Here is a 12328-nt window from a genome sequence, read left to right as displayed (position 1 = left end):
GAAGTGAAGGCATTTGGGGGCAGAAGTGTCCGGTCAGCGCAGGGCTTTCCTCTGCCTCGGACTCGGGCCCCGCCTGGACTATTCCGTATTCTTCCCCGAGGTGAGACGGTGGCAGGTGAGAGGCAGGCGGCCCAGGAGGAGGGAGAGGAAGGAAGGGGTATTTGCGTTGGATGCCGTGTCCCTGTAAGTGACCTGGAGGAGATCCACATAGATAATTTCTGCTTCGGGAGTGTTCCTGCCCACTGGCTGAATTCTGGAGAGTAAAGCAGAGCACTAGACTCCTTTCACGTTGGCAGGCTGGTGGGACCTTCAGCTGAGACTGGTAAACCTTTGCCAGTTGCTTGCGCGGCTTAGTTAACATCTGTTGTTCAAGCTGAGCATCTGGCATACATATTGCTTTCAGGGCAATGGTTCTGAATTCTGTCTGCCCCTGCCTTGGTCCAGTGGCCACCCACTGAGCCCCTGAAACCCCAGCTCTCTCCACCCCTCCCATCATGCCCCTCAGGTCTTGAGTTTCAAGGTCCACTGACCTTCATCCTGGCCACAGTGGTTCCAGGAGCCCCCTGGCAGAGAGAAGGAAAGGCATGGGGACTTTCTCACCTGGGAGAGGGGTGCGGTGCACAGAAGAGGTGGCCAGTCTCCTCTTGGAGAGACATGAGACGTGGAGACTTTGGGCTGCCGCTCAGGTATACAGGGAAGGGGGTTGCTGAGCTCATGGCCTGAGGAAGACCCTCTGTGCTCAGCCAGGCTCCCTGGGCTTCTAGACCCTCCTGGGAGACTCAGAGGGCATCATGGCAGGCAGTCCCTGGCTGGGCTAGATGAGGGGCGCTCCTGGGTGGAGTGGGCGGGGGGGATACGAGAGGAGGAGATGGAGGAGAAAGTGGGGGAAGGAGAGCCACAAGGAAGTGAACAACAGCAGGTGGCTGAGTTTACTAAGCTCACTGGCCCCTGAGGCTGCCTGTAGGACTCTCCTTAAGGGAGCCCTCTAGTTCTAAGTCCCAGTGGACTAGGGAGCAGCTGGGAGTGAATCCCACTTCCTTAGCTCCAGACCACCAACTTTGAGGTAACTAAGCTGCCAAGCACAGCACTTAGTAAATTTCAAGTGAATGTCATTCTCAGGGGATCCTGATTCCCACATGGGTCTCAGGACTGCAGCCAGAGCTGAGGGTACCTGAGAAGTTCTTTTTATGACCCACTGATCCCCAGGAGGAGGCCTGGCCATGCTAGGAGGCTGCTGGTGAGTGATGGTTCATGGGCCGAAAAGGAACACCCCAGCCTGAACAACAGGCCAGGCAGCAAGGGGAGAGGATGAGGAGAAATGTGCACCCCATCTCTGTTTTTATGGGAGGATAGGATGCAAAAGGAGGAGGCGCCAGAAGAGAGCACTACGGCTCGGGGAGCTGCTGGGGAGTGGGGGGCGCTGCATACCTTTGCTCCGTGTTTGCCTGGCATCCCTGGCATGCCCCGTTCTCCCTGCAGGAAGAGACAAGAGAAACAATGAGAAGAAGACCAGACCCAGGGCCCAAGGGCTCGGCTCTGAAGCATGGCCTTCGAGGATGTCAGCGAGAGGGGTTGCTCCGGAAGCTTGGAATAACCGTTCAAATCATGTCTGCCAGGGATGGCTTCACCCCATCCTCTTTGGGCCAGGTCTCGAAATTCTGCAAAAGGCCCAGAAATTTTAGCTTCCGATGCAGGAGCCCTCCCTCATCTCGACCCCACCAGGACCCCTGAGCCACAGGCAGGGGTGATGGAGCTGGACTCAGAAGCGACTGCAACAGACAAGATTGTGCCCCAGGCACTAAATTCTGGAAAATCCCTCTTGTGGGAAAGAGCAGAGAAAGGCTCAGCCATTTATTGCGCTTGTGTCTGGCACTGAGTGAAGCCGTCACATCCATCCTCTCTTCAATCTCTAGGCATCCCCTCCAGTCAGTGTAGGAATGGATATTTCTGTCCCACAGGTGAGCTCTAGAAGGCCAGGTACGATAGTCAAGGTCACGCAGAGCAGAGATTTGAACACAGGTCTTTTATCTGCCAAAGCCCAGGTACCCATTTCTCTCAGCCAACCCCACGCATCAGATGCTTCTATCGCTTGGCAACCCCAAGCATCCGTTGCTTCCATTAAACCCCTTCTGCAGGCCAAAAGCAGGGAAAAGCCCTGTATTCTGGAGGGCCCTCAGGTCTGTGCCCCATAGGAGTGAGGGGTCAGTGCTCAACCCAGGGCCGTCTTTACAACCTCTGGCACCAGAGAAAGAGGCTGAGCCCGGCTGGCCTGTGACCACAGTTCTGCTCTATGGCCAGCAGAGGGCGCCACAGGACGTCATCAGAATTCTGGTAACTCGCTACAGCGCATAAACTGAAGTCCCCAGTTTCCATTCCAAACAATTCAACTGGATTGACTCAGCCCAGAGGGACACCAGACAGAGTCCCCTGGGGTGGTGGTGGGTGCATGTGGGAGGTCAGCTTGCGCAGCCCTGACTACTCAGAGATCTCCTGTTTGAACCCCGTTCCTTCTCTTCCCATCTTTCTGGCAGCTTTCCTCCAATGCATCTGCCCTCACCTTTCCCACCTCCAGTAACAGAGCTGAGCTGGGTGTCTGTGTGATCTCGGATAACTTACTTTCTCTCTCTGGCTTCAGGATCCTGCAAAGTGAGGACTAGACACCTCCTACTCACTTCTGCTCCTGGGAGAAGCCGAGGAGCTGACTCTGGGTGTGTTGGCAGCCCCAGAACAAGGTTCCGTTGGGGAAGGGATGTTAGCTCTGGGTAAAACTGTGGTTCTACAAGGGGCTCAGTGGGTCTCCTCCTGCCCCAAAGGACAGCCTGGGGTGCCTCAGCAGGGGAGGAGGCTGGGGTCTGCCCACGCTCCATCCCTGGGTTTCTGTCCCCAATCTCCGCACGCGCTGTGCAGATCAAAACCTGGAGTGAGGGTGTCTGATGTAATCAGGGTTGTCTTCAGACCCTGAAGGTTTGTCTGTGAAGATACAACCGCACTCTCCAGGGAAATCTGGGCCCCTCGGAGGAGGCAGTCTCCTCGTTAGGATGGCTGACCTTTTGCCCCTCCCCTCCCTCTGGGTCAAGTCTCTTAATTCTGCAAGTGACCCAGACTCCCTTGATCCCCATCTCAGGGCCTCCCTCACCCCTACCCCTCTGCTGGGCAGGAAGCCAGGGTGCCCCTGGCTGACCCCACCCCGCGGGCTCATTCCAGTCTCATCAGTCTCCTTCTCCGGGGCTTGTCTCCGGGGTCTCAGCCCAGCCTGACCTCTGAACCAGGGTCTGGACTCAGCTTGCACCAGAAAACACTGATTCTGGACGATGAGATTGGTGAGAGCAGGCTGAGAGTCATTATCAAGGACTCCAGGGTGGCTGTGAGCAAGAGCATCCGTTTGCAGGGGTGATGGGGGCTGCAGAGTTGGGGGTGTTTCTGGGGCCATTGCTAAAGGGAGGACAGTGACATGTGTGTGTTCACAGAGCTTTTCCTTGTGATGTGTCTTTGTAAGAGCACACTTAGAGGCTCCTTCGTTCCCATTTTCCTACATGAAAGTATTTTGTTTGTTTGGTTAAAAGGTTTAAGTTTGGAATTGTGCTGAATTTAGATCCGCTAACTCACTAACATCTTAGTTGGGGAGAGAGCTCTCATAGTTTGCCAAAACCCAAGGGCCCCAATTTATCTCCCGCACCTCTTGTCCTCTGAGCAGGGAGCCTGGGGGGCTGCGGAAGTGGGTGCTCCAAGCATTACAGAGGGTCTTACCCCAGATGCCCGGAGCATGGGTGGTGGCTGATGCTGTGGAGCCAGGCCTGCAAAAGGCTGGCTCTTTTAACCTTGGTTCCCTGAACCAAGGATGCTGGATGGCTGGCCTACAAGGGGTGGATTCCGGTCTTGGTGGCTAAGAAAGTGCTGGGTGAGTTCACGTGGGTAGACAGGGGACTGCCCTGAATGACCCTGAAGGCCGTCGCAGCCACCACTTTTAGGATGCCACTGACTCCTGCTGCCCCTGCCTGGAGAGCCTGCCAAGCATCACTAGGTTCTGTATTCTGGTTCTGTTTTCAGGTGGGAGGACCCATCCTTTGCCCAGATGATGGGATGGAAGCAAGCTCCTTGGAGCACAAACCAGTCGTGTTCTGCTCTCTTAATTGGTGATTTACTGTTTGTTGAACAAACAGGGCAGGGACTTGGCAAAGGAGGCAAGAGGTGGGGGGCTTCCAGGTCAGTTCCCCAGCCGAGCAAAGGTCAGGCCAGAGAAGCAGGGGGAGACAACGGACCTCCCTAACGTGAGGCTCCTGCTGCGGGTTGGGTGGGGGCTGCTGAGCCAGAGCAGCTCCACACAGACGCTTTGTTCTCTGCAGGGGAGAAGTGTGGGGAGTGGAGGACTGAGGGGAGGCCAGCAGGTGACTCAGGCCTTAATTCTGGACCAGGGCCCTTTCCTGGGCTGGAAAAGCCGGGTGAGGAGAGCTACTGTCCTTCTCTTCCCTGAAGAGTTCCCAGGGCTCCCTTCCGGGAGAAGGGCAGCTCGGCTCCCTCTTCTCACCGAGCCAGCTCCAGACTGGAGAGCCCTGGGGCCACGGAAACGCCAGGTCCTCCGGTAATTAGGGCCGGCAGGAAGTGATCCAGGGAATTACCGGGGTCAGGCGCCCCATCGAAGGCCAGGGCTTTGGAAGGGCGGCTGGGTTGTAATCTCGATTTGAGATCGGTTGATTTTGTAGTTAGTTCCAAAAAGAAAAGTCAGCTCTAATTAATCTGGGGACTTGGGAGTGCAGGAGAAACAGGGGGCAGAGAGCACAGGCTGGGGGCTGGAGGCAGGCGGAGCAGGAGGGCTGTCAGCCCCCACGAGGCCTCAGATGTGGGGCCCATGTCTCAGCTCCCTGATCTGCTTTAATTGAAATGGCCTGGATGCCCCCCCAGGAATTCCTGGCTTTGAAAGCAAGTGCTGTCCCCCCTCTGCCTCTACAGCTTCCCTCTGCAGGGAATGCTCTGCTGCACGTCAGCATGGCATGGAGCCTAGGGTTGCCCAGGTCCTCTGGGAGTCAGGGGATGCAGGGAAGTTTCAGGAGGTCTCTCCGCTGGGGTACACAGCTCAGACAGCCTTCTCCTAGCTTTATTGGAGGTCGCAGGACCAGGTCAGCTCCCTGGGGAAGCATTCGGGTAGAATCAGTGCCAGTGGGCAAAGCACTCCCCTTCTTTGGTTCTTTGAATAAAATACACCAAGTACTCCCAAGTTCTCTGCCTTAGATGTTCACAGAGAGCCTGGGAGACTTGGAGGAGGGCCTGAATGCAGCCACAACCATCTCACAAGAAGGAAAACAGGCCAGCTCCCTCCTTCTTTCCTTTTAGTGGAGGAGATGGGAGTACGCAGTGGTGGTGGGATACTGGAAATTATGGGTCCCCTGGGCTCATAAAACCCAGGTAGTAAAGTCATCCAGAACAAGACTTTGGGGCCAGAAAGATGTGGCTTCACTGCTTTGTAGCTGTGGCCCTAGGGGGATTCACCTCTGTGAACCTCGGTTTGCTCATCTGTAAACTAGGGATAGAGGATCTGATGAGACGATGCAAGCAAAGTGCCCCTATACAGCCTGGCACAAAGAGGCCCAGAAAGGTAGATATAATAATTCTAGTTATCATTCTTCAGAAGTGTGTCCACCCACATGATGCTTTGCTCTGACTGGCAGGTCAGAATGATCCTGCCGTTTTGTAGAAGAACTAAGGTAGGGTGAGCAGACGGGCCGGGTGGGTGCCCTTCTGCTCCTCACACCCTGACTCAGCACCCTAGCCAGCCGACCACAGGGCCCATCAGATCTCCTTCCCTGGGAGTGCCTCTTGCTGGGGAGCCCCAGAGCCTCCAGGAGCTGTGACCTCAGTTACAAGCTGAGTAAACACGAGGTTCTCACATCCTGCCTGCACTGGTCTGAAGACGCACAGCCCAGAGCTGGCAGGATGGCAATGTGTGGTCAGCTCTGGTCCTTCATGCAAACCCCAAGGCTTAACACCCAGACCACCACATGTGTCAAAGGCACCCCCCTACTGCCAAGATGGCCAGGCCAGTTCTGACGTGCTTGGAGATAAGCTCTCACCAGGTTTTGTGATCCATACACAGTCTGACAATACTCATCAATCCTCTTGAAAGAGAGCCAAGGTTGCGACGCTTTAAACACATTTTGCGTCTTGCAACTCATTTAAAGTAGATTGGTGCCATAAATTTGGATCAAATAGGTACCACATGGGCGCACAACAATGCTCCCAGTGTCTAGGCCACGGGGCTGGGTGTGAGTGGGGCTGCGGCAGCACACGGCCCGCCGGCTACACCGGGCTGTGATCTCCAGGAGCCGGTGGAGACGCTGCCCTGCCAGCCTTGGCCGGCCTTAGAGAGGGTGCCAGGCTGGGACCAGCTGCAGGGGCGGGTGGTGGTGGTAGCGGTGGTGGATGGAATTGATCAACAGCAAACTTCACAGGACCAGAAGCGCCTTTGCTGAGAGTTACATTCCATCCCTTCCTGAAAGAAAGGCCTCCCCGCGTGTGTGTCAGTCGCCAGGACAGAGTAATGGAAGCAGATGTGGCGGGTCCATTGTTACCCCGTGGGGCCCCCCTCACACCCTGAACACACGGGGCGTCCCGTGGCCTCTGTCCCAGCTCGATGTCCCCACTGGGTGGCACAGGGTGCTGGGGGGGGCAAACTCTCGTCTTCCCAGCATCTGTGACCAAGCTGCCCTTCGTGGGGGTCCCTCCTTCCAGGCCTCTTTCTAGGCAGAGAGCAGAGAGGGGAAGAGAGAAAAGAGATTTGGTAGACAAAAGAAAAGAGCCAGAGAGTTACCCCTCCACATCCCAGAGAAACCACAGGGGAGGGTGGTCTCTGCACAGTTAGCTTAGCCTGGGGTGACACCCCACCTCCCCCGAGCAGACATTTCCTTCTGCACTAGGGCGAGAAGACTGGCTCCTGGGTTCAGACTCATGAGACCTAGCTTCCAATCCCAGCATGAGTAGCACCAGCTGTGCAATGCTGGGGCTTCCCTGGTAGCTCAGACAGTAAAGAATCTGCCTGCAATGCAGGAGACCTGGGTTCAATCCCTGGGTCGGGAAGATCCCCCTGGAGAAGGGAATGGCAACCCACTCCAGTATTCTTGCCTGGAGAATTCCATGGACAGTGGAGCCTGGCAGACTATAGTCCACGGGGCCACAAAGAGTCAGACACGACTGAGTGACTAACACTTGACTTGTGCAATGCTGGGCAGAGTATTGACCTCTCTGAGCGTCTCATCTCTTAACAGTGGGGATAATGCATCAAATTACTGGGCCAAGATGAGATGAGATGAGTGAGACGGAGCGAAAGGACTTTGGCTGAACCAGAGATGTGAAGTAACTGCTGCCCTTGTCCTTGGGCAAGATTCTTCATCCAAGAATTGAAAAATGGGATGAAACACTTTAAGGAGAAAAGTAATATCTCATGGAAAAAGGACTCTTCATCTAAGAATTCTGATGGGAAGAATACTTCTGCCTGGGTATGGTGATCACTGGGGCTCAGGCAGCGGGAACAGGCACTCGTAGCCTCCCAAGTATCGCCTGACCTAGAGGAATGACCCCCAATTGGGGGTGGGCTCTGCTGCTGGCCATCGGTCTCCAGGGCACACCCTCTGGCCTCTGTTGGACTAGGAGGCTGTAGCTTCAGTGATGACAGGACAAGGGTCCCAGCAGAGGGAGGGCCAGCACGGAGATAAGAGTTCTAGGGCCACCTGGTGGCTCCGGAGCGCCTACTGAGAAGTCTCGAGGACAGGCTGGGAGAAAAGAAGGTGGCAGGAGCCTTCCAGAAATGCAGAGAAGCCGGCAGCCTCACAGCTCCCCCTGGATTCCATGAGAAGAGGCTGTTGTGGAAGGGCAGGGGCTGGTCAACAGAGAAAGAAAGTGTGGGGAACATGAGCTGAGCATGAAGGAGCAGGGCCTTCTCGGAACCCCAGGAGACCTAAGAGGGGTGATGCTTCTGACAAGCCCTGGATGTGGATGGAGAAAGGCCTGGACATAGACTCGAGGGGTCTGACTCATAAAGCCAGGGTGGGGTGGGAGGCTGCTCCTCTCCAGGGAGTATGGAGCCAGCTCTGTTCTTAGGAAGCTGCTGCTTCCCTGAGCAGGAAGGGATTTCAATTCAGTCTCCCATCGGATATAGGAGCTTCTCTTAACACATGACAGACCCATAGTTTTCCAGCCTCTCCTTAAATGCCTCTGATGACAGGGAGCTCCCTCCTTCTCAAGGTACCCATCAGTACTTGCTTTATCCTTAGTCAGGCAAAAGAAATACATCTGTGCTTTTTCCAGCAGCCCTGAGCCCCCTCTAGCAGCCCTGAGCCGTCTCTCTCCAGAGCAGGCTTCCCTGGGATCAGAGGCTGCCCCTCTGTCAGTAGGACCACACTGGTTTCCTCTGCAAATTCCACACAGTCAGGGCTGAACGACTCCTCCCACAAACTTCACCCCGAATGGCCACAATCATGGAACGAGGCCCTGTACCATCAGGACACCCTAGCCCCAAGCTGACGCCTCTCTATCCTCAGGGCGACAGACCACCCCGGCCAACCTCCTTTCTGAATGGACCAGACTTCCAGTTGGCAGGGGAATGCAGATGCCTGCCATGGTAGGGATGCCAGCTGTGGGCATCCCCATGACCCCAGGGGAAACTGCTGCCCTGAAGTTTCTTCACAGCTTGAAAGAGCTGGTCTGGCTGCTAATGGGAAGGCCGATCCTGTGCTGCACTGGGAGGCAGTGAATTTTGTCAGTCTGCGAGAGTGGATGGAAGCAACCTCGGGGGCTGTAATTTCCACTTCCTGACACAGTACAAACTTTGCAGTTTATGCAGAGCTGATGAAAGACCTCGCGGGTCTTGCCATTTCACCCACCAAGCACCCATAAAACAATGCGGTGAAGGCCCCTGACGGATTACAGAGCTACAGAGCTACAGAGCCTGTGGAATGTGCTTCTCCGGAGCTGATTCTTCCCTTTCCAGAATCCCTCCCCTTCCTCGTCCTGCCTTTCTTTCCTGTTTCTTTTCTTCCTCTGGAAGGCGCCAGAGCCTCCCAGCTGGGGCCTGGAGAGTGGGATGGGCTCTTTATGACACATGGCATCACGGGAAGGGCCGTGACCTGGACTTGAATTCCTGCTTTGCCACTTATGAGCCACTTAGGTTGTACCTCAGTTTCCTCATCTGTTAAATAGGAGAAGAAGAGTACCAGCCTCCTAGGATTAGATATAATGCAGGTCCCATTGAAGGCCAGCCTGGCACACAGGAGACATTCAGTAAGTGGTGTACAGTGTTAAAATTATTTTTACATTATTAAAGTTATTGTAATGACCATCTCTGGGCCTTGGCTCAATTGTTTCCCTGTCTAAAATGCCATTTCCCTTGAAATCTGCTGCTTGAAGGAGCACAGTGGTAGATTAAAGATGGTCACAAAGGCTTTGCCACCCTCCCACAAGAAGAACAGGGGCTGAGTCCTCCCGCCCCACTGACTTGAATGCTTTGGCTGTGTTACTTGCTTTGACCAACAGGACCTCAGAAAATGTGATGCAAGAGATACTTTTGAAAAGCACTTGTGCACTGGGACTCGCCTGTTTTGAAAGCTGACCTGGACCTGCCATGCTGTGAGGAAATCCATCTGCCCTACACTAGAGGCTGAGAGGCCACGTGGAGAACAGAGGAACCCAGGCCATAGCTAGTGCCAGTCCCAGGCATGTGGACGAGGCCGTCTTGGCCCCCCAGCTTTTCCAGCCACCATCCCATGTGACTGCATGAGTGAGCCCCGAGGAGACAGCTGGCCAAGCCACAGAATCCTGAGAAAGAACTGTTTTAAGACAGTAAGTTTGGGATGGTTCGTTACATGGCAATAGAAAACTGATACACTTACCCATTCACCAGGATTGAACTCAGAGGCTGTCCTCTCTCTGACGACTTCCTGAAATCCTCCCAACCTAGAATGAATTTCCCTGAACCCCCTACCCCAATATTGGCACAGCGCTTTGGGACGGTAGTGGTTAGTGCAATTGCCTTCACTAGCGTTATTTGTGTAGGAATTCTGTCTCTTTGGCCTGTGAGTGGCCAGACAGCAGAGTTGGGACCTTCCATATCCCCTACCATACTCAGAAGCTCTGCCTGGTCCCTGCTTACCAGGCCCTCAGGGGGCAGGTGAGAGCCTGGTCTGCCTCTGCAGACACGGCCAGTCGGGCTGGCAGGGGACACATTCCTGGTCTGAGGTCCAGCAGGGCCACTGACTTGCCTAAGGCCCTTCCTTCCCTGAGCCTCCTGCTTCCTCAGTGGAGACACAAACCCTCGATCACTTAAATTCAAGAGTTTTGAGGCCCCTGCTGATGTGTGTGGAAAGCATGTACGAACCAAGTCCAGACCCTGTGTACACTGTGGTGAAGCCCTACTTGGGTAGTCACCTGGTGGGGAGTGGGTCCTCCCTTCCCCCTCCTTCTTACCTTCCGGCCGTGGTAGCCCTGGATGCCTGGGTCTCCCTGAGGGGAACCAAGATAAGGCCATTAGAGGGGTTTTCTTGCTGCACCCCCTCCTCCATGTTACCATCCCTCTTCTTTCCAATGACTCCAAATCCTTTGACCTCCACCTCCAGCCAACCTTAGAACAGTAGCAGGGACTGTTTGACTTTTTAGAACAAGTCCTTGTCTTGCAGAGGCTGAGGAAGGAGGGAAGGGTCGACTCAGCAGGGGCACAGCACCCCTGAGGGTCAGTTCTGGTTCCACCACGGGCTCTCTGTGGCACCTGGACAAGTCACTTCCCCCGGGACTCCAGCTGCTGCACTTGTGAAAAGGCTGGCTGGACCAGTGCTTTGAAACTTCTCTTTCCTAGAGCCACAGGGGCTCCAGCTTCAAAGGGAGACTCGACACTGGGCTTCCAGCTAAGGTTTCGAAGGGAACTGGATGGCCCCTAAGGTCCTTTCCAGTTCTGGCCCCTTAGGAGCCACTGTTTTACTGGGATGTTGTGACCATGTCCTGGGCACCTGAGTTCCCAACTCAGACCACAATCTGTTTGGAAAGCAGGGCTGCATCTTCCATACCAGCTACAGCACTTGCTTGGCCTGAGCCCACGAAAGTGCAATCCTTGTGGAAGTCAATCAATTCCCTCTCAGCCCCTTACTCAGTACCTGTCAGCGCGCCACCCTCTACCCACCAGGGAACTTTCCCATCCACTCGATGCATCACCCAGAAGGACCCTCACCTTCGGTCCAGGAGGCCCAGGTAAGCCCTGCAGAAGCAAGAAGAAAGGTGAGTGGAGATGGATTCCACTGGCAAATGGTGAGGGCTAAACGTGTTAAGATGGTGCAGTTGGTAAAGAATCTGCCTGCCAGCGCAGGAGATGTAAGAGACACGAGTTCGATCCCTGGGTCAGGAAGATGCCCTGGAGTAGGAAATGGCAACCATTCAAATATTCTTGCCTGGGAAATCCCATGGACTGAGGAATCTGGTAGCTACAGTCCACGGGGTTGCAAAGAGTCGGGCATGACTGAGCACGGACGCACACAAACACATTCACAGTGGAGGCTGCAACGGGTTCTGGATGCGCTAGAGAATAGATCAAGAGGGTCCTCAAAGGGCATCTGAAACCTGCTCAGGGCAAGTGGGGACAACAGGCTCCTGTCCCTCTTTGGAGCCACATGGGAGCCTCGGGCATCTCTGCTGTGCTGAACTGCTGTAAAATAGGTCAATGGCATCATGTGAAATTGATAGTGTGTTTGGTCCAGGTCCCCACCCACCCACCTCCTAACTAGAGCCGCTCCCTGGAAAGCTGACCTTGCCCAGCAGAGCTTGGGTTTTGCCTTCAGCCCTGCCAGCTTGCAGGGGAGCCCTCTGTCTCCATTCCCCACCCCTGGGGCGCTGTGACCACAGGAGCCAGCTTGGGGGAAGTGGTGTGAGCCCTGCAGGAGCCCGAGGGAGAGGAAAGGGAAGGCAGGCTCCAGCGTGGTCTTGGGCGTGGGTCTGGATGGCAAACACTGGCTGGAGAAAACCATGATGCCTGAGTCTGGCCTGTTTCAGTTGGTTTCAAAACATGAGTTCTGGTTTTTTTCTTCATAAACAACCTAACAAAGAAAACTGCCTGGCTTGGTTTCAGTGATCGGGAGCCCAGTGTGTTCGGGTGAGGGCCGTCAGGAAAGAAGTGGATTTTGAACACTTTTTAAAATTTTGGTTTATTTTCTTGGCTTGGTTTGTTTGGTTCAATTCTCCAAATTCTGCTTCCTTTTAGGTTTTCTGCTTTTCCATCCATCAATCCATGGAAGTGAGACTAACTTCCCTCCCCAGGGTTCTGGGGAGAATTCATGGAAATATTTAAAATCCGTTATGGGGA

At 54.7% G+C, this 12328-nt stretch overlaps 1 protein-coding gene across 1 annotated transcript in view; it reads right to left on the bottom strand.

Annotated features, from left to right (window-relative positions):
• Nucleotides 1–12328, bottom strand: part of COL13A1 (collagen type XIII alpha 1 chain) — an 89878-nt gene that overhangs the window by 40971 nt on the left and 36579 nt on the right. The window contains exons 13-15 of the mRNA XM_060406855.1: nt 11204–11230; nt 10450–10485; nt 1429–1473 (exon numbers count right to left, since the gene is read on the bottom strand). Of these exons, the coding sequence (XP_060262838.1) occupies nt 1429–1473; nt 10450–10485; nt 11204–11230 (108 nt within the window). The remainder of the gene's footprint in view (nt 1–1428; nt 1474–10449; nt 10486–11203; nt 11231–12328) is intronic.

The sequence above is a fragment of the Ovis aries genome, chromosome 25, assembly GCF_016772045.2.
Source record: "Ovis aries strain OAR_USU_Benz2616 breed Rambouillet chromosome 25, ARS-UI_Ramb_v3.0, whole genome shotgun sequence".
Taxonomy (NCBI): domain Eukaryota; kingdom Metazoa; phylum Chordata; class Mammalia; order Artiodactyla; family Bovidae; genus Ovis; species Ovis aries.
The sequence above is the reverse complement of the archived record's forward strand: the minus strand, read 5'-3'. Positions and strand labels throughout refer to the sequence as shown.